Source organism: Bombina bombina, chromosome 1 (assembly GCF_027579735.1).
Source record: "Bombina bombina isolate aBomBom1 chromosome 1, aBomBom1.pri, whole genome shotgun sequence".
Lineage (NCBI taxonomy): Eukaryota > Metazoa > Chordata > Amphibia > Anura > Bombinatoridae > Bombina > Bombina bombina.
Window position 1 is genome coordinate 1,413,779,246 of NC_069499.1, and position 23,150 is coordinate 1,413,802,395.

Here is a 23,150-nt window from a genome sequence, read left to right on the forward strand (position 1 = left end):
TTTACATTTTAAATTGATTCATTTTCCACTATTTTTCCATTAGCAAAAATATCTGTAGTAAAAGTTATCACTGTTTTTCAGCAACATATGCACATATCCTGTGAGGGTCGTGTAACAGCATTCACAAACCATCCCTGCTTGGAAGGGTGGCAGTGGTGTTTATTGCCTATGTGAAAACATACTTTATGTCTCCCTGAGAAAAACAGTAATAACTTTTAATAGAAGCATTTTTGTTAATGGTAGTATGTTGTAAAACTATTTCTATTTCAAATTGAAATGCCCCATGTACATTTCCATTTTTACCTTTTCTATCCCTTTAAGTTTGCTCTCAATGCCCCTTTAAATCATTTTAAGGCACATATTAAAACAAGAATTTTTATTTTTATTTTTTTAATGAAAAATATTTAGATGTGTAAATGAAGTTCAGCTGTTAAAGGGCATAAAAGTCAAAGTTAAACTTCTATGGTTCAGACAGAGCATGCAAATTCAAGAAACTTCCATTTACTTCTGTTATCAAATTATGTAGTTATCTTGGTATCCTTTGTTGATAATAATAAGATAGGCTAAGGAGCAGCAGGGCACTAATAGGAGCTAGCTGGTGATTGGTGACTACAGACTTATGCTTCTTGTCATTGGCTCACCTGACGTGTTCCGCTAGCTCCCAGTAGTGCACTGCTGCTCTATAGATGATTTTAACTATGGGCTAGATTACAAGTGAAACACTAAATATTGATTGCGTGCAAGCAATATTAGTGTTCCATTTTGTAATATCAGCACACGATAATGTGAGATGGTATTACAAGTTAAGAGCAATGCGAACACGAGCTCACGGTAGCAATAACCAGCCACTTGTAATTGCACTCCGGGCAAATCTTTTTGCACTTGAATGTCTATTGAAAAAAAAAATATTTGGGTTTAGTATCCCTTATACTAAACCCAATTTTTTTCTTTTATTATTCAGACAGAGCATGCAATTTTAAGGAGCTTTCTAATTTACCCCTATGGTCAATTTTTCTTCGTTCTCTTGGTATCTTTATTTGAAAAGCAGCAATGAAAGCTTAGTAGTCGGCCCATTTTAGGTTCAGCACCTAAGTAGCGCTTGCTGATTAGTGGCTAAATGTAGCCATGAATCATGCTATTCAGGGTGCTGAAACAAAAATTGGCCAGGTCCCAAGCTTTCTTTCCTGCTTTTCAAATAAAAATACCAAGAGAATGAAGAAAATTTGATAAAAGGAGTAAATTAGAAAGTTTCCTAAAGTTGCATGATCTATCTGAATCATAAAAGAAAAAAATGGGTTTATTATCCCTTTAAGGCTACCCAGTGAAAATGGATGCTTGACTAGTTTAGTGGAGAAGCTATTGAAGCATCACTAACTACTGATCTTAGTGAGAGTAAATGCTGTACACTCCAGAGGTGACATGGGGTAATACAAAGGTGCAAACTTTTGGACGGCAAAGTGCCAGACTAAGAGGTGTGTTTAGACTCCTTCTCCCTATAGACTTCTATGGGTCATGCTTTAAACAAACCTAACAGCTATCATTCACACTAATGCAATATATATTGCTTTCATGTAATTGGCAAGAGTCCATGAGCTAGTGACGTATGGGATATACATTCCTACCAGGAGGGGCAAAGTTTCCCAAACCTCAAAATGCCTATAAATACACCCCTCACCACACCCACAATTCAGTTTTACAAACTTTGCCTCCCATGGAGGTGGTGAAGTAAGTTTGTGCTAGATTTCTACGTTGATATGCGCTTCGCAGCAGGCTGAAGCCCGGTTTTCCTCTCAGAGTGCAGTGAATGTCAGAGGAATGTGAAGAGAGTATTGCCTATTTGAATACCATGGTCTTCCTCTAGGGGATCTATTTCATAGGTTCTCTATTATCGGTCGTAGAGATTTCTTCTCCTACCTCCCTTTTCAGATCGATGATATACTCTTATATACCATTACCTCTACTGATTCTCGTTTCAGTACTGGTTTGGCTATCTACTATATGTAGATGAGTGTCTTAGGGTAAGTAAGTCTTATTTTATTCATGACACTCTAAGCTATGGTTGGGCACTTTATATGTAAAGTTCTAAATATATCTTTTAAACTTATATTTGCCATGATTCAGGATAATCAGTATTCCTTCTTTCAGACTGTCAGTTTCATTTTTTTGGGAAAATGCATATGAATAAATATTTTTCTTACCTTAAAAATTTCAATTTGACTTTTTTTCTAAATTGCGGGCTGTTAGGCTCGCGGGTGCAGAAAATGCTTCAATTTATTGCGTCATTTTTGGCGCGAGACTTTTTTGGCGCAAAAATTTCATCATTTCCGGCGTCATAGTTGACGCCGGAAGTTTTCACGTGGTTGCTTTATTTTTTGACGCATGTGTGTTACAGACGTTTTTTTGGCGCCAAAAAATGTGGGCGTCATTCTTGGCGCCAAAAATGTGGGCGTCATACTTGGCGCCAGTTTTTTTCACATTATTTCAGTCTCACTTTTTTGTTGCTTCTGGTTGCTAGAGGCTTGTTTGTTTTGCATTTTTTTCCCATTCCTGAAACTGTCATTTAAGGAATTTGATAATTTTGCTTTATATGTTGTTTTTTCTATTACATATTGCAAGATGTCACTACCTGACCCTGGATCAGAATCTACTTCTGGAAAGACGCTGCCTGATGTTGGTTCTACCAAAGCTAAGTGCATTTCTTGTAAACTTTTGGTAACTGTTCCTCCGGCTGTAGTTTGTGTTAGTTGTCATGATAAACTTTCTAACGCTGATAATGTTTCCATTAGTAATAATCCATTACCTGTTGTTGTTCCTTCAACATCTAATGTTCAGGATGTTCCTGTTAATGTAAGAGAATTTGTTTCTAATTCTATTCGGAAGGCTCTGTCTGTTATTCCTCCTTCTAGTAAACGTAAAAGGTCTTTTAAAACTTCTCATATTTCAGATGAATTTTTAAATGACCGCCATCATTCTGACTTATCTATTTCTGATGAGGATCTATCTGGTTCAGAAGATTCTGCCTCAGATATTGACACTGATAAATTTTCATATTTGTTTAAGATGGAGTTTATTTGTTCTTTACTTAAAGAAGTGTTGATTGCATTAGATATGGAGGAGTCTAGTCCTCTTGATATTAAAACTAATAAGCGTTTAAATTCAGTTTTTAAACCCCATGTAGTTATTCCAGAAGTTTTTCCAGTTCCTGATGCTATTTCAGAAGTAATTTCTAGGGAATGGAATAGTCTGGGTACTTCATTTACTCCTTCTCCAAGGTTTAAAAAATTGTACCCTTTGCCATCTGATAGATTAGAGTTTTGGGAAAAAATCCCCAAGGTTGATGGGGCTATCTCTACTCTTGCTAAACGTACTACTATTTCTACGGCAGATAGTACTTCTTTTAAGGATCCTTTAGATAGGAAGCTTGAATCCTTTCTAAGGAAGGCTTATTTATGTTCAGGTAATCTTCTTAGACCTGCTATTTCTTTGGCTGATGTTGCTGCAGCTTCCACTTTCTGGTTGGAGGCTTTAGCGCAACAAGTGTCAGACCATAATGCTTATAGCATTGTTAAACTTCTTCAACATGCTAATAACTTTGTTTGTGATGCCATTTCTGATATCATTAGAATTGATGTCATGTATATGTATTTAGCTATTTTAGCTAGAAGAGCTTTATGGCTTAAGTCTTGGAATGCAGATATGACTTCTAAGTCAACGTTGCTTTCTCTTTCTTTCCAAGGTAATAAATTATTTTGTTCACAGTTGGATTCAATAATTTCAACTGTTACTGGGGGGAAGGGAGCCTTTTTGCCTCAGGACAAAAAATCTAAAGGTAAATATAGGGCTGCTAATCGTTTTCGTTCCTTTTGTCAGAATAAGGAACAGAAGCCTGACCCTTCCCCTAAAGGAACAGTTTCCGTTTGGAAACATTCTCCAGTCTGGAATAAATCCAAGCCTTTTAGAAAGTCAAAACCAGCTCCTAAATCCACCCTCATTCCAGCACAGCTGGATGTTTGGATCAATTCGATTCACAGTCTTTGGATTCAGAACATTGTTTCACAAGGGTACAGAATAGGTTTCAAGGTAAGACCGCCTGTGAGAAGATTTTTTCTCTCACGCATTCCAGTAAACCCAGTAAAGGCTCGGGCGTTTCTGAAATGTGTTTCAGACCTAGAGTCGGCTGGGGTAATTGTGCCAGTTCCAATTCTGGAACGGGGTCTGGGGTTTTATTCAAATCTGTTCATTGTACCAAAGAAGGAGAATTCCTTCAGACCGGTTCTGGATCTAAAAATATTGAATCGTTATGTAAGGATACCAACTTTCAAATGGTGACTATAAGGACTATTCTGCCTTTGTTCAGCAAGGGCATTATATGTCTACAATAGACTTACAGGATGCATATCTTCATATTCCAATTCATCCAGATCTCTATCAGTTCCTGAGATTCTCTTTTCTAGACAAGCATTACCAGTTTGTTGCTCTTCCGTTTGGCCTAGCAACAGCTCCAAGGATCTTTTCAAAGGTTCTCGGTGCCCTTCTCTCTGTAATCAGAGAACAGGGTATTGCGGTATTTCCTTATTTGGACGATATCTTGGTACTTGCTCAGTCTTTACATTCTGCAGAATCTCACACGAATCAACTTGTGTTGTTTCTTCAAAGACATGGTTGGAGGATCAATTTACCAAAGAGCTCCTTGATTCCTCAGACAAGGGTAACCTTTTTGGGTTTCCAAATATATTCAGTGTCCATGACTTTGTCTCTAACAGAAAAGAGACGTCTGAAATTGGTTTCAGCTTGTCGAAACCTTCAGTCTCAATCGTTCCCTTCGGTAGCTTTGTGCATGGAAATTCTAGGTCTCATGACTGCTGCATCGGACGCGATCCCTTTTGCTCGTTTTCACATGAGACCTCTCCAGCTTTGTATGCTGAACCAATGGTGCAGGGATTATACAAAGATATCACAATTAATATCCTTAAATCCCAATGTTCGATCTTCTCTGACTTGGTGGTTGGATCACCATTGTTTATTTCAAGGGGCCTCTTTTGTTCGTCCAACCTGGACTGTGATCTCAACAGATGCGAGTCTTTCAGGTTGGGGAGCTGTATGGGGATCTCTGACAGCGCAGGGGGTTTGGGAATCTCAGGAGGCGAGATTACCAATCAACTCCGTGCAATTTTCAGAGCTCTTCAGTTCTGGCCTCTTCTGAAGAGAGAATTGTTTATTTGTTTTCAGACAGACAATGTCACAACCGTGGCGTATGTCAATCATCAAGGTGGGACTCACAGTCCTCAGGCTATGAAAGAAGTATCTCGGATACTTGTATGGGCGGAAGACAGCTCCTGTCTAATCTCTGCGGTTCACATCCCAGGTATAGACAATTGGGAAGCGGATTATCTCATTCGCATGACGTTACATCCGGGCGAATGGTCTCTTCACCCAGAGGTATTTCTTCAGATTGTTCAAATCTGGAGACTTCCAGAAATAGATCTGATGGCTTCTCATCTAAACAAGAAACTTCCCAGGTATCTGGGATCTCAAATCATTAAATTTGAAGGTATGGAGATTGAACGCTTGATACTTAGTCATAGAGGTTTCTCTGACTCAGTGATTAATACTATGTTACAGGCTCGTAAATCTGTGTCTAGAAAGATTTATTACCGAGTCTGGAAGACTTACATTTCTTGGTGTTCTTCTCATAAATTCTCTTGGCATTCTTTTAGAATTCCTAGAATTTTACAGTTTCTTCAGGATGGTTTGGATAAGGGTTTGTCTGCAAGTTCCTTGAAAGGACAAATCTCTGCTCTTTCTGTTCTTTTTCACAGAAAGATTGCTAATCATCTTGATATTCATTGTTTTGTACAGGCTTTGGTTCGTATCAAGCCTGTCATTAAGTCAATCTCTCCTCCTTGGAGTCTTAATTTGGTTCTGAGGGCTTTACAGGCTCCTCCGTTTGAACCTATGCATTCTCTAGATATTAAATTACTTTCTTGGAAAGTTTTTTTCCTTTTGGCCATCTCTTCTGCTAGAAGAGTTTCTGAGTTATCTGCTCTTTCTTGTGAATCTCCTTTTCTGATTTTTCATCAGGATAAGGCGGTGTTGCGGACTTCATTTAAATTTTTACCTAAAGTTGTGAATTCTAACAACATTAGTAGAGAAATTGTTGTCCCTTCATTGTGTCCTAATCCTAAGAATTCTCTGGAGAGATCTTTACATTCTTTGGATGTAGTAAGAGCTTTGAAATATTATGTTGAAGCTACTAAAGATTTCAGAAAGACTTCTAGTCTATTTGTTATCTTTTCTGGTTCCAGGAAAGGTCAGAAGGCTTCTGCCATTTCTTTGGCGTCTTGGTTAAAGTCTTTGATTCATCATGCTTATGTACTGTCGGGTAAATCCCCGCCTCAAAGGATTACGGCTCATTCTACTAGGTCAGTTTCTACTTCCTGGGCTTTTAGGAATGAAGCTTCTGTTGATCAGATTTGCAAAGCAGCAACTTGGTCTTCTTTGCATACTTTTACTAAATTCTACCATTTTGATGTCTTTTCTTCTTCAGAAGCAGTTTTTGGTAGAAAAGTACTTCAGGCAGCTGTTTCAGTTTGATTCTTCTGCTTATTATTTAAATTTTTTGATTTGGGTTGTGGATTATTTTTTCAGCGGAATTGGCTGTCTTTATTTTATCCCTCCCTCTCTAGTGACTCTTGCGTGGAAGTTCCACATCTTGGGTATCTGCTATCCCATACGTCACTAGCTCATGGACTCTTGCCAATTACATGAAAGAAAACATAATTTATGTAAGAACTTACCTGATAAATTCATTTCTTTCATATTGGCAAGAGTCCATGAGGCCCACCCTTTTTGTGGTAGTTATGATTTTTTTGTATAAAGCACAATTATTCCAATTCCTTTCGCTCCTTTCTTTATCACCCCACTTCTTGGCTATTCGTTAAACTGAATTGTGGGTGTGGTGAGGGGTGTATTTATAGGCATTTTGAGGTTTGGGAAACTTTGCCCCTCCTGGTAGGAATGTATATCCCATACGTCACTAGCTCATGGACTCTTGCCAATATGAAAGAAATGAATTTATCAGGTAAGTTCTTACATAAATTATGTTATACTAGTGTTAGAGCCCGTGTACACGGGCCAAAATGTGTATGGAATTATTATGTTATTCTTCAAAAAAGAAGAAAAAATATAAACATTAAAGTAGACATGAGATCATATTTTTATTTAAAGTAAATTAAAATAAAATAAAGTTTAAAATGTACATAAAGAATATTGCTATAGATAATACATAAGTACTTGTAACTAAATAAACAGACAAAACCTATCTGTTTATTTAAAGTATATTTCTTTAAAAACAATCGGCTAGATAACGAGTTGTGCGTTAGGGTAAAAAAGCAGCGTTAAGAGGTCATAACGCTGCTTTTTTACGCCCGCTGGTATTACGAGTCTTGAAGGTTTATGGTCACCGCACACTTTTTTAGCCTTACCGCAAACCGACTTACGTAAACTTCGTAAAGTCTATTTTCAATGGTACTTCCATAGCGCCGGTATTACGAGTCCTGGGAGGCCAAAAAGTGAGTGGTACACCCTACTCCGTCAAGAGTCCTAACGCATTTAAAAGTCAGTTGTTAAGAGTTTTATGGTACAACGCTGTAACATAAAACTCATAACTAAAGTTCTAAAAAGTACACTAACACCCATAAACTACCTATTAACTATTAAATAATTGGCTGTTCCAATCAGCCAATAAAATGCAAGCTCAGTCCTATTGGCTAATTGGATCAGCCAATAGGATTGAAGTTCAATCCTATTGGCTGATTGCATCAGCCAATAGGATTTTTTCTACCTTAATTCCGATTGGCTGATAGAATTCTATCAGCCAATCGGAATCTAAGGGACGCCATCTTGGATGACGTCACTTAAAGAAACCGTCATTCAGTAAGAAGCCGTTGTTTGAAGAGGATGTTCTGCGTCGGATGTCTTGAAGATGGAGCCGCTCCACTTCGGATGGATGAAGATAGAAGATGCCGTCTGGATGAAGACTTCTGCCCATCTGGAGGACCACTTCGCCCAGCTTGGATGAAGACTTCTCCCGGCTTCGTTGAGGACTTCGGCCCGGTTGGATGAAGACTTCTGCCTCTTCCTTGAAGATGGATGTCGGGTCTTCAGAACTGCAAGTTGATCTTCAGGGGGTGTTAGGTTTTTTTAAGGGTGTATTGGGTGGGTTTTATTTTTTAGATTAGGGTTTGGGCTGCAAAAGAGCTAACTGCCCTTTTAAGGGCAATGCCTATCCAAATCCCCTTTTCAGGGCAATGGGGAGCTTAGTTTTTTTTAGATAGTATTTTATTTGGGGGGTTGGTTGTATGGGTGGTGAGTTTTACTGTTGGTGGGGTTGTTTGTATTTTTTTTACAGGTAAAAGAGCTGATTACTTTGGGGCAATGCCCAGCAAAAGGCCCTTTTAAGGGCTATTGGTAGTTTAGTTTAGGCTAGGCTGTAATTTGTTTATTCTTTTCTGTAATTTAGTGTTTGTTTGTTTTTTGTACTTTAGCTAATTTAATTTAAAGGGACACTGTACCCAAAAATTTTCTTTCGTGATTCAGATTGAGCATGAAATTTTAAGCAACTTTCTAATTTACTCCTATTATCAAATTTTCTTCTTTCTCTTGGTATCTTTATTTGAAATGCAAGAATGTAAGTTTAGATGCCGGCCCATTTTTGGTGAACAACCTGGGTTGTCCTTGCTGATTGGTGGATAAATTCATCCACCAATAAAAAAGTGCTGTCCAGAGTACTGAAACCAAAAAAAAAGCTTAGATGCCTTCTTTTTCAAATAATGATAGCAAGAGAACGAAGAAAAATTGATAATACGAGTAAATTAGAAAGTTGCTTAAAATTGCATGCTCTTTCTGAATTACAAAAGAAAATTATTGGGTACAGTGTCCCTTTAATTTAGGTATTTGTATTTAATTTAGTTAATTTATTTAATTATAGTGTAGTGTTAGATGTTATTGTAACTTAGGTTAGGTTTTATTTTACAGGTACTTTTGTATTTATTTTAGCTAGGTAGTTATTAAATAGTTAATAACTATTTAATAACTATTCTACTTAGTTAAAATAAATACAAACTTGCCTGTAAAATAAAAATAAACCCTAAGCTAGATACAATGTAACTATTAGTTATATTGTAGCTATCTTAGGGTTTATTTTATAGGTAAGTATTTAGTTTTAAATAGGAATAAATTTAGTTAATGATAGCAATTTGTATTTATATGTTTTTAAATTATATTTAAGTTAGGGGGTGTTAGGATTAGGGTAAGACTTAGGTTTAGGGGTAATACATTTAGTATAGTGGCGGCAACGTTGGGGGCGGCAGATTAGGGGTTAATAAGTGTATGTAGGTTGCGGCAACATTGGGGCAGCAGATTAGGGGTTAATAAATATAATGTAGGTGGCGGCGATGTTGGGGGCAGCAGATTAGGGGTTCATAACTATAATGTAGGTGGTGACCAGTGACGTGCGGTGAGGTCAGTGGCTAGTGAGGCACTGGCTATGATATGCCCAAGAAACACACACACACATATATATACAGGTAGCCCTCAGTTTACGCCGGGGTTAGGTTCCAGAAGGAATGGTTGTAAATCGAAACCGTTGTAAATTGAAACCCAGTTTATAATGTAAGTCAATGGGAAGTGAGGGAGATAGGTTCCAGGCCCCTCTCAAAATTGTCATAAGTAACACCTAATACATTATTTTTAAAGCTTTGAAATGAAGACTTTAAATGATAAACAGCATTATAAACCTAATAAAATAATCACACAACACAGAATATATAATTAAACTAAGTTAAATGAACAAAAACATTTGCTAAACAGCAACACAGAATATATAATTAAACTAAGTTAAATGAACAAAAACATTTGCTAAACAGCATTATAAACCTAATAAAATAATCACACAACACAGACTTCAATTGCATTTTTCTGCAAACAGTTCTTTCTATGCATTCCAATCTGGACTGATTTATAGACAGGACGATCTTGTTCCTTTGAAATCTGCTTTATAGCTCAGGTCTGGTTAAACTGATTAATTTCAGCTTGCTTGGCTTTGCTGCAACACAAGCGGACTGCTCCACCTACCGGCTTTTTTAATAAATGCACTGCTTCTCAATGCTTTTCAATAGCAGTCACATGACTGGAAAAAAAGGTTGTTATTCTGAAACGGTGTAAATTGAACCGTTGTAAAATGAGGGCCACCTGTATATATATATATATATATATATATATATATATATATATATATATATATATATATATATATATATATATATATATATATATATATCATATACTTAAAGGGATAGGAAAGTAAAAATTAAACTTGCATGATTCAGATAGAGCATGTCATTTTAAGGCATTTTTATTAACTCACTTCTATTTTTAAATGTGCTTTGTTCTCTTAGTTTACCTTGTTGGAAAAGAATACGCACATATCCTATACTAGTGGGAGCTAGCTGCTGATTGGTACCTGCACACATTTGTCTCTTGTGATTGGCTAACTAGTTGTGCTCAGCTAGCTCTCAGTAGTGCATTGCTGCTCCTTCAAAGGATAACAAGAGAATGGAGCAAATTTGATAATAGAAGTAAATTTGAAAGTTGATTGAAATTATATGTTCTTTCTGAATCACACACAATTGAAAAACATACATGTATTACATGAAAAGACCCAACTATGAGCATCTAACCCCCAAGGGTTCCACCCAGGGAAAACATTTCCATTCTACTAACTTATAACTGAAAACAGTGCTTAAGGTACCAATCAAACAGTAATATGGGTATAACACCAGAGCAGAAGCTAGCTCTAAAAAGTGTACTGAACCCCCAAGCCAGTCTGCTCCATTACAGAACTAATACTGTAGCAAAGTAAACTTCTTACACAGACTAAAGGATGTGTTGTAAAATGTACTGAACCCACAAGCCAGTCTGCTCCATTACAGAACTAATACTGTAGCAAAGTAAACTTCTTACACAGACTAAAGGATGTGTTGTAAAATGTACTGAACCCACAAGCCAGTCTGCTCCATTACAGAACTAATACTGTAGCAAAGTAAACTTCTTACACAGACTAAAGGATGTGTTGTAAATAGCTGGACAAGAGAGATGCAAACACATGAAAACTAAATATATGTACAAATGTAAATAGGATATAGTAAGAAACAAGTGAATATATAACATTTCAAAGTTATAAAAGGTTTCCCCAAAAAATACAGTGAATATATTAGGAATCCACTGCTGAACTACTACTTAAGACAGTAGTATTTAATTGAACAATAACGCCCCTGCACAAACTGTCCATGCAGGGGTTGACAATTTGATATCAGACATAGGGCTCGATTTATCAAAGCCCCTACGGCTGCAAGTTCTCACAAGAACCTGCTCTCTGTATTTAACAAGCAGCGGTCATCAGACCGCTGCTTTCCTAACCTCTTCGCCATCTCTAAGGTGCAAAATTCAATCCCCGCGGTTTAGTTCGACCAAGGAGATTGACAGCTCCTGCACGCGCATGATTGGCTGTGCACGGGCAGGGGGTGGGATTGCACGCAAGTGCAAAATAGCGCTTGTGTGCAATGGTAATTTTCCAGAGGTGAGCTGAGGCAGACAGGGGCATGTATATGCGCCCCTGTCCGCCTCAGCTTTGATAAATCGAGCCCTTAGGAGCCAACAGGGTATGTTTGCAGACGTATTGCTGTTCCTAAACAATTTAGTTTGTTGCACACTACAGTATATTTTTTGAAGCCAAAGTTCCCCAGATGCAAAGCCCTACCTAAAACTACATATAATGAATTTTAGTGTCTTCGTGTCGAGTTTTGATATATTGCACTGGGGCTTTGAATTTGTCTCACATTTTTAAGACCTTCACCATTATTCTGTAAGTAAAGAAGAATAATACATTTTAGAAATCCTGGTTAAAGTGACCCTTCAGAGAAAGAGATGGAGATTATAATATAATATTCTCTGAAGGGTCAGTTTAACCAGGATTTCTAAAATGTATTATTCTTCATTACTTACAGAATAATGGGGAAGGCTAAATAAGTCTTAAAAATGTGAGACAAATTCAAAGCCCCGGTGCAATATATCAAAACTCGACACAAAGACACCAAAAGAGCAGCACACAGCTTTATGCTGGTCTATCTCTGCATTCTCTTGATCTATCTTGGCCTCAGCTGCGCTATCAACACTAGTATACACGCTATGGAGATATCTCACCCCCTCCTGTCAAAATGCTGTGAAGAGATCAGCGTGTCTGTAGCGCAAAATGGCCACCGCTGGAGTAAGGAAGGAGACTGCTGAAGAGCACATACAAAAAAAACAGGACGAAAAGGTTTAAACAACCTCCGTTATGATTTAACCCGCCGTGCTCTGTAGCCTGTGTGAGGTGAATAGCATACTAACAGACAGCACTTGCATTAAATTAGACATTTTTAGAGCCGTTTAGTGTATCAGAGAGCTGTTCACCTCCACTGGCAACTTTTAAAATAACAAAAAAAAAGGCTTTACCCCTGCTGCGGTCTGATTGCCTGATTTATAATCTGGCTACATAAATTAGCATTCTGTCAAATTTACAGAATGCTAATTTATGTAGCCGGATAATAAATAACGTTATTACTGCATGTCCCTGGCCCTGGATTAAAGATCACTGCCAGGGGACATCTTCTGTTGAATCACAGTGTATCTATGCAGCAGGGATTCTCTTAGTGATGACATCAAGGTATATTATAATAAAAATAATGTGCACAAATAATAGTTATATTATTTATAATAAACCTTGATGTCATCACATCAAACCACATATACAAACGCTTACCAAATCCTGCCGTTCACACCTACGCAACATTTCCGGAATTCGTCCCTTCCTTACTCAAAAAACTACAAAAATACTTATTCATTCCCTCATCCTGTCACGCATTGATTATTGCAATCTACTCTTAATTGGCCTTCCAAAACACCGCCTCTCCTCCCTCCAATCTATTATGAATGCTTCTGCTAGACTCATCCACCTAAGTCGACGATCTACATCAGCTGCTCCGCTCTGCCAGTCTCTACACTGGCTCCCCATACACTCCAGAATACAATTTAAAGTATTAGCCCTAACCTACAAAGCACTCAACAGTCTAACTCCCAACTATATTTCCTCTCTCATCGTGAAATACTCCCCATCCCGTCCTCTTCGATCAACCTCTGACCTACGTCTCTACACTCCTGTTATCTCTACATCCCACTCCCGCCTCCAAGACTTCGCACGTGCTGCTCCTTTCCTCTGGAACTCTCTACCCTGTTCCATCAGACTGTCTCCAGACTTGTATAGCTTCAGACGATCCTTGAAAACCCACCTATTCAGAGAGGCTTACCATCTCTCCTCCATCCTGCATCCGAACCAAGCTAATACATGTACATGAACTGCCTGACTCACTGCTGCAAATACAACCGATGTAACAAGCTACCCCAACCTTAAGTCTCTGCACCCTAAACCTATAGACTGTGAGCTCTCCGGAGCAGGGCCCTCTTCCTCCTGTGCTAGATTTGTTTAGTCTTGTTATGTTTTGTATTGTATCACAAATCTTTGTCATTGTATACCCCTATCATTGTACCCAGCGCTACGGAATTTGGCGGCGCTATACAAATAAATGATAATAATAATAAATAATCACTAAGAGAATCCCTGCTGCATAGATACACTGTGATTCAACAGAAGTGTCAGATGTCCCCTGGCAGTGATCTTTAATCCAGGGCTGACTGTCACGGTCTCAGTTACTTACCAATACAGTAAGACAGGGGCCAGGCAGCAGCTGATCTCGATGATGATCACGAATTGATGATCGCAAGCCAAGTCAACTTAGACAGATGACAGCAGTGATGGATGACAGAAGTCACAGGAGGCAGCAGTCTTTGCTTCCCGCCAATACCGCGCTGTCAATGCTGCTACCTTGCGCACGCGCAGGGAGCCAATAAGTGCAGGTCATGTTCTCCTGGTGCTGTCAATCACCAGGAGAACATGACTGTCTTTAATTGGCTCCCTTGCTAGGAGGCATGACGAGGGCTGCCTCCTATTATTCCCAATTTCCTGTGCTGATATATAGACAGCAAACAGGTGGTGCTTCAGCACGGGTTTTCCTATTACCCATGTAGCGCAATAGAGAGAAGCGGTCCTGTACACTGCCTCTCCATAGTGTTACATGGGGGGGAGGGGGAGGGGGGAAAAGCCCACAAGAGACAAGCCAGAAACATTGCCAGGGTCATATGCCTTTAAACAGTCCATGTTTGCAAAAGTACAATAGGGAAGGCACAGGAGACAAATCACTAACAGGCAAGAGTTGGAGCCAAGTTAAGCGCACATAAAGAATACAGGAACCCTAGAATAATGGCAATAAGCAGGTACAATATCTGAATGCTTGCTGGCAATCCTTACTTCCTACATGCTATGCATAAGGTGAAGGCAGTGCTTCGGGCATGGCAAACATGGAGAACGTTAGAAGTGTGATTAGGTGTGGATATCCCTGGCCAACACTCATTCCCATGGTTTCTACATGACCTTGCCAGACATAATGACTGCCTGTGTTGTGAATACTTCTAAGGCCATATTGGTTTCTTTAGCAATCAATGTGTCTGGGTAAGTGAAGAGAAGTCACAACATACAGGAGATCTGCCTTTTACACATGGCGAGTGCCCATATTTCATGTGGTTATAACATGTATTTGTCTCTGCATTTGATTTTAAATACATCTACCATACCCTCTACCCCTTCCACCCTCCCCTCTTTGAATTCACTTTCTTCTGCATTTCTATCACCTGTCCTTCTCCCAAACACTTTACTTTGTTTTGTCTTTCTTTTAGTCCCTCGGCTTTCTTATTTCATCTTTCCCCCCTCTGCCCATGTTTATTCCCTCCATTCATATTTTGTCACAATATTCTGTTCATCCTTTCCTAACCCTGTTATCCTTTGCTGGCAGAGAAGGCTGCAACAAGGGTGGTTCTAGACCATATTTTTGGGGGCTGCAAAATGATGACCACAAAAATAATAATCAAAGTTGCACAATGGTACTGGTAGTGGACCTCATATTTTAATCATTTATTACTGTCTTTGTTATTCATAAAATTCCTCTTCTGTCATTTTGCACTGTCTTCTTATATTGGGTAGAACATTGAATCAATTCAGTAGTCAGTCCAGCACCTGTGTATTGGTGCCAACTCCCAGGAACACTGTCAGATTTTTATTGGTTACAAAATACATAGATATGAAAACAAAAGAATCAAGAGAATCGACGTCTCCCTTAACCCTTGTTACAGCTCATTACATATGTAATAAATAACCTGCATGTGGGAATTTTCTTTATGAGTATATTTTGGTGGCTAATTAACAGATTTTATGTCTGAAAGGAGCTACCTTGCAAATCTGGAGCCGCTGGCATTTGGGGGGTGCTACTGTAATTAATGTATTATACCCCATCACCCCCTAGACCTGCCACTGGCTGCAACACAATAATCTTAACCATTTGTTTTCTGCCTTACTCCTTACTTCTCCATTTTTTTCCTCCATCTTAGCCTTAGAATATTTATAGGTCTCTGGTGATACATTTTCTCCCTCTTACCACCTGACATCTATAGAAAAACAATTGTCAGATGTTATCAACTCCAGTAGGCTAATTTCTCCAGATAACAACATCTGTTGCTGCTTTCTCTTAGTGACTAATTTCTATATAACAAATGTTATTTGGGGATTACCTGAGAGAAATGGAGGTGTGGTAGTTTCAGACACTCTTCTCACTAAGACGTGGGTGAGGCTCCTACACAGAGTGATTGAGTTAACCTGAGTCACTGAACAGACCTTGTTTTGTGCAGATGGAGTCTGTGGTGTGACAACGACTAGAAACCCTTATTCAGTGTTTTCCACTTATTAACATACACTGGCTATTTGGTTTCAATGTTGTGTGTTTAATCTTATGTTGCAGTATTGTGCTATGAGGAATTTAAGGGACTTTACACTCAAAATGTAATTCCTTTAAAAAATGTTTTTTGAATTGCATGTAGTAGACATATTCAATATACTTTTGCCTACTTTTCTACCAATATACCTTTGCAAATTGGGATTTTTTTTCCACTCTCCCAAAGGGTCTAGAAGACATATTGCATAATTCAGAGCACTGACCCTGCAACATTACAAAGAAATGTGGATAAAAGAAAAGAAATTCACTGAAAGCATGCAACTCTAGCACTCTATGCCCAGACTGGAGAGGCAAGGAAGTCCTTGTAACAATATATAAAATATAACTTTTAATATTTTGGTTAAAAATTAGTGAATGAATAATTAAAAAAAATGTAAAACAGTTTGAGACCACATGATGAATGGTAAACCCCTGTGGTAAATAATCATCAGGTACCAAGCCTTGATATTAATATAATAAGCTATACCACTGGGTATAAATAATAAGTAAAAGAACCTACTCCCTGATAGAGTGTATCCTCAGGGTAAATAACTACTCATAATGGAAGTAAGGTATTGAATATGGTGAGGGGCTGGGTGCTATTAGTGGCTATAAGAGAAATGCTCAATCTCCACCGCTGCTATATGCGAACACCACTGAGGTACAAGTGCTGTATTACTCAAAAATAAATCAATATGTAATGTCAGTCCCCTTGAGAGTCCAGAATTAGCTCGGCATGAAATATATAATTTATTTGCAGGCATAAATGGTGGGTCAACAAGGTGTCAAATGTAATGTTATGCGTGAACACATTAAATAAATGTGACCTGGTAGGTAGCACACAGTAACCTGTTAACTGAAACACTGTTGCCATTTAAAAAGCCAGTGTGCCAGTGAATATTCCCTCTGACAGCTTGCATGGATTATGGTAACTAATGTGCGCTTACAAGGGTATGCTCAGTAAAACAAGGTGTCTCCTCTATCCCTGCTAATTGGCATGCGTGTCTGCCACTTTTAAAAACATGAGCCCCTCTAAGAGGTTAATCAAATAGCAACATGATAGGCTGAAAATCAATATATTAGTGTATCGGGTACATTCCCAGATACCTCTTCAGTTACATGTGCCCCACTCAGTACCGGTGTGGTAGTCCACAAATTATAATAGTTATATATCACTACATGTAGGTATGATTTTATATGTCTCCACAATTCATTTAAAAAACGTCCCCATACACACTTACGCGTTTCGCCCTTACAGGATTTTTTTTTAAACCCTGACCCTGCAACATGTTACACAGTCACTGCTTGATCAGTGCAAAGGCTAAGTTGTACGTGTTCTTAATTGGCCAAAGCATAGTAGACAGACAGAAAAACTTGAGGTTTTTAAGGGGTTCCAAAACAATGCATTTTTTGCTAAAAAAGTGACAGTTTTAAACACTTTTATACCATTTGCGCATGCAGATATTTTGCAATGTGGTGTTTAATTGTTGATGCATACTGTGCACATATTAAACATCACTAATATCCCTCTAAAAATAAAAAAATAGAAACTCACCAGTACAAATAAAAACTATTAAACAATATTTCAAGTAAATAAAAAACATACTTTAGAAATTATGGAGGGTATAATTAGGACACAGTAAATTAAAAAAAAATTATATTCTTAAATATGACCATTACCAAAAAAAAATGTTTTCATAAAATAATTAAATTGAAACTTTTTAAACTGATTTTGTGTTAACCCATTTGCTATCGGAAATTTCAGAGAAAAACTTTCCCAAAGTACTGTATAATTTTTAGCATTTTTGCTATCACTAGAGCCTTTGTTTTTTGTATATACCTATGAAAATGTATGTAAAATTACCCAAAAAAAGTAAAAAAAAAAGCAGAACTGAGCAAATTCTCAAAATTAACCCTCAAAACTTTTATAAATATGTCTATAGAAGACAACCTACTGTATTGATCTAGGCCCATTTGTTATATTTGATGTCAATATTTGGCTGCCAAATACAATAATAGTGTTAACTTTTTTGCAAACTTTAGGTTTCTCACTACTGCAGTCATAAGAATTTGGTGGCGCTTTACAAATAAATGATAATAATAATAATAATAAGACAAATGGTTGTAAAAGCTTCTTTAGAATCCCCTTTTTTCACAAAAAATAAGACATGAATGGCTTTGTCATTGGTTTTTGGAAATCAAAAGGCCACTAATTTTAACTGCACACCACACTTCTAAAGGAGTTAATCAGTTAATCAGTGTAGAGATTACCTTCCTACCTGATACCTCCCACCATCTGATCCCTCCCCCACCCACTGGTCACCACCATCATAGGTAGACAGACATGTTTAGGGCTTTTTTTTCCTTCTTAATATTAAAGTAGTTTATTTTTATTTTATGTAGAGTAGGTTCCAGCTAGTCTGCCAGTAACAAATTAGTGTATTTTTATATTTGTTATTACATTTTTTTCTTTATTGTAGGGTTCACCCTCCCCACTTCCCCCTTGAAAGCGATTATATTTTTTAATATATTTTTTATCTATATATATTTTTTCTGTAGTGTAGGGCCCCATCCATCCCTCTCTTCCTCCCTCTCCCTTCCAAACACGTTTTTGCCATAGTTTAAGGATTCCTGCCCCACCCTCCCACTGGGACACCCACCCACTCTGTTACCATAAGAAGGCAGATGTCTGAAGTCCATGAACTGCTTCCAACATGTCCAATGTAGATCTATGTTATGAGGTACACAGGTCCTTGCAGGCATGACATAAATCTACATCGGATTAGGCAAAAGTCTTAAAACAGTGAGTACCAACTTCCTAGTACATGGGGGCTGCATAATCCTTAAGGGCCACATATTTAATTTATGGATATTAAACACACAAATAACAAATTTACTACAAATATCTAGTGCCATGGGGCCAGATGTAAGTACATTTCTGCCCACTAACCAGAAGTCCCCAAAGCACATATCTTTAGTTCCTCTTTTTCCTGGAATCACAAAAACTATATCACACATTCAGTTCTACTTTTTCCCTAGAGACCCAAAAACTAGTGCCAAGGGCCACATGTGGCCATGGGCCACCAGTTGGACATCCCTGAGTTTTTGTTTGTTTTTTTCTTTTTTTTCTCTTTCTCTCTTTTTTTTCCCCTTTTCTTTTCTTTCTTTCTTTTTTTTATTAAATATTTTTATTTAGTTTTCAGGTCAGAATAACATAAAAATAGTAGAATGTTTTATCGCAAATAGTTACAGTCACACAGACCATTAGTTATGAATACAGTTATCCAAAGTCATAACATAGAGTCCGAAAAAGGTGACCTTACAAAAAAAAAGAAGAAAAAAAGGAAAGCATAATATGAAACAGCTTTAACAATTGACAGGTGACGTGTAGATTCATATCTAGGCAAGTGGTACATATTTTGTAGGTGCTGCAAGGGAGTCAGATATAGGCAAAGTATATAACCTTTGTAGAGATCAGGAGCTATACATGGAGTAGTTGTCTAGCACAGTAGTTAGATATCGTAGAGAAATATCAAAGGCTGGGGTGAACTATGTGAATATGCTGGTACACACACATAGGTTTTTAATGCAACACACATAAAAATATAACAAGCATACATGGTGCACACATACGTAATAGCTAATAATTATTTAAGATGGTTATTTTATTAACAATCAATAATAAATAAACCACATGACTTGTATTCATATTATTAGTATGTTAAAGGAGCACTAAATACATTAGAATTACATGATTTTTTGGAGAAAAAAAGTTTGGAATTCATCAACATCTTGTCTGCTGCAATTGTTTTTCAATAGCCAAACTCCACCCACCACAGATTTGGAGAAGCCAATCCAAGCTTGTTATTGGAATAGATGCTGCTAGTAAACATACCATTGTTTTGCAGTTCCTTATCTGATAATCTCTGCTGAAGACAATTAGGGACATATATGTAGCAGGGTTAGGCTTTTGAACCCTGACAGTTTTCAGACTTAGAAAACTTTTAATTTTTAGAACTAAAGAGGTATGAAATTAAAAATTAAAATTTCATGGATCAGATAGAGCATGCAATTTTTAAGAGACTTTTCAATTTATTTTTTATTATCAATTTTACTTAAAGGGACATGAAACCCAGCATTTTTCTTTTATGATTCAGAGAGAGCATGCAATTTTAAACAACTTTCCAAATTACATCTATTACTTAATTTGCTTCAATCTCTTGGTATTATTTGATGAAAGCATACTTAAATAGGCTCAGGATGGAGAAGCAATGCACTATTGGGAGCTAGCAGCTAATTGGTGGCGGAACATAAATAAACAAGGTGTTCAGCTAGCTCCTAGTAGTGCATTGCTGCTCCTTTAACAAAGTATACCAAGATAATTATGCAAATTTGATAATAAAAGTAAATTGAAAAGTTTTTAAAACTGTATGGCCTATCTGTATCATGGAATTAAAAAAATTAGGTTTCATGTCCCTTTAAAGGGACAGTCTACTTGAAAATTTTTATTGTTTAAAAATATAGATAATCTCTGCATTACCAATTCCCCAGTTTTGCATAACCAACACAGTAATATTAATACACTTTTTACCTCTGTGATTACCTTGTATCTAAATCTCTGCAGACTTAGTTCTTTTGACAGACTTGCATTTTAGCCAATCAGTGCTGACTCATAAATAACTACATGGGAGTGAACACTATGTTATCTATATGACCCACCGTGAACTAGCATTGTTTAATAGTAAAAAAGTGTCAAAACGCACCAAGATAAGATGCAGCCTTCAATAGCTTAGATATCAGTTTATGGGCCTATCTAGGCTTAGCTTTCAACATAGAATACCAAGAGAACAAAGCAAATTTGATAAAAAAAAGTAAATTGGAAAGTTGTTTAAAATTGCATGCCCTATCTGAATCAAGAAAGTTTAATTTTGACTTGACGTCCCTTTTATTCTCTTGGTATCTTTTGTTAAAAAAGCATACTTAAATATGCTCAGGCACCGCAATGTACTACTGGGAGCTAGATTGTGATGGGTGGCTACACAGATATGTCATTGGCTCATTAGATGTGCTCAGCAGTTCATTTCTGCTCTGAAGCTGTATTTAATCCCTTTGCAGAGAGTTTTATTCAACAAGTGCAATAATACAATGTTATAACATATTAGAGCTTTTTCTTTTGTACTTATAAAGTCTCGCTAAATTACAGGAAAATCGGGCAAAATAAATAATAATAGTGTATTGCATATATATTTTATTTTTTTCACTACACAAAATTAAATATTTTATATTCTAATCTCAGTGTTTACTGTCCCTTTAAGGTGCACTTGCCTTGTGGCACACATATGTTTTCGGAACATTGCTGAGACAAAATAAAATATCTCAGGAAACAAAGGTTTTATCATGTGAAATGAGTGCTATTTGTCACACCATCTACAATACAGAAGGAGCGTGTCCTGGAATTTATGGCATTGTGCTGCATATACAATGACTGCTTGAATTCATCCAGCTTAGACTGTCTGAACTGCCTGGAAGTATTTTACATAAATCTATCTAAAACTGATACAGTCATGAAGACAGATGATAAGGTTTACAAAAGTAATGCTATTTTCTAAATATCATTAAATACAAAAGCAAAAATGGTTTCCAAATGCAGAACTATTTATAAATACTGAAACAATAATCATGCTTGTCTTGGGGCTAATGTTAAGCATTTAAATAGTAGCACATCCTTTTTATTTCTTTTTGCCTTTTCTAAGAGCCAGATTTTACACTGTTGGGGCCCTTAGGCATAGACCAATTAGATGCTCTCTAACTTGTCTACATACATTTTCATGGTGGTATCTTCAATAACATGCACTGACAATGTACTGCAAAGCCACTATACATTGAGAGTACAATAAGCTTTTTCCTTTAGCAAAGTTTTGTTAGGTGACCAATTAGACACCTTAGTGAGAAAGTGGGGATGATTTTTTTAAACATATATTATTTACTTGCCTTTAGTCAGGGGTTTTAGCACTTTACTTGCAGTTACAAAATAGGTCTCAAACTCAAACAGTAAATAAGCTTTATGAAGATGTAAGTGGTGAATAATTTACTTACCTTGCAGGTATTCAGAGTCCATAGCTTTGATCACAGTCTAAACTGACCCTTCTCTAAACCCAGTCAGGAAGAAGATTTTGTTCATCTTCTGCATACATTGCTTTAGTTTTCTCGCTTGCAGGAAGCTGAGTTAAAGCAAAGGAGAACATACTCAGCCAAAATTCAACCCCAGGACTTGCTGGGCTCTCAGCTGACGTCATGGAAATATTGCAGTCAATTTCTAGGGCTTTGCAGAAAGATACCAAGATAACACTAAGCAGTGAGGTGTTGAAATCATCGGCACATTTTTTAAAAAAAATATTGTAGTTGCTGCCGTAGTCAAAGCTATATTTCCAGTATTCAAAACAAATATAATTAAACATTTTGATCTATCTTATTAGTTCAAGGGACAGGAAATGATTAGGATAGAACATACAATTTTAAACAACTTTCCAATTTACTTCTTTTATCAAATTTGCTTTGCTCTCTTGTTATCCTTTGCTGAAGGAACAGCATTGTACCACTGGCAGCAAATTGAACACATCTAGTCAGCCAATCACAAAAGACAAATATGTGCATGCACCAATTAGCAGCAGCTCCCACTAGTGTAGGATATGTGCGTATTCTTTTTCAACAAGTAATACCAAGAGAACATAGCACATTTGAAAAGAGAAGTTAATTTAAAAGTGTCTTAAAATTACATGCTCTATTGGAATCATGCAAGTTTAATTTTGACTTTCCTATCCCTTTAATGGTAATATATTATAATCTACTTTTATTTTATCAGAAGCAATCAAAGCATATGGTTCTTTCATACTAATGCTGGTGTTTCTGAAGGCCAAGTCTGTGATAAAGGGCTAGATTACAAGTGGAGTGCTAATTTAAATACATTTTTAAATAACCAGCCATTGCAAGTTCGGAAAATTAACCAGAGGTCAGTCCTCTGGTTGATTTAAAAAATGTCCACCAATTGCCCCCAAAATAAAGTGTATTGTTCCTTTTTAATAATAAAATATATGAGCATCTTTATTTTATTTTGATTTATTTAACTGCACAAAGCAGTTTTAAAGTGAATGTAAATTTTGATGCTAAAGTGCCCGG

At 37.1% G+C, this 23,150-nt stretch overlaps 1 protein-coding gene across 1 annotated transcript in view; it reads right to left on the reverse strand.

The window, feature by feature from the left end:
* The window catches only part of SH2D2A (SH2 domain containing 2A), a 130,866-nt gene extending 108,666 nt beyond the window's left edge, over positions 1-22,200 (reverse strand). The window contains exon 1 of the mRNA XM_053695809.1: positions 22,071-22,200. Coding sequence (XP_053551784.1) covers positions 22,071-22,092 — 22 coding nt within the window. The 5' untranslated portion in view covers positions 22,093-22,200. The remainder of the gene's footprint in view (positions 1-22,070) is intronic.
* Positions 22,201-23,150: the final 950 nt, after the last annotated feature.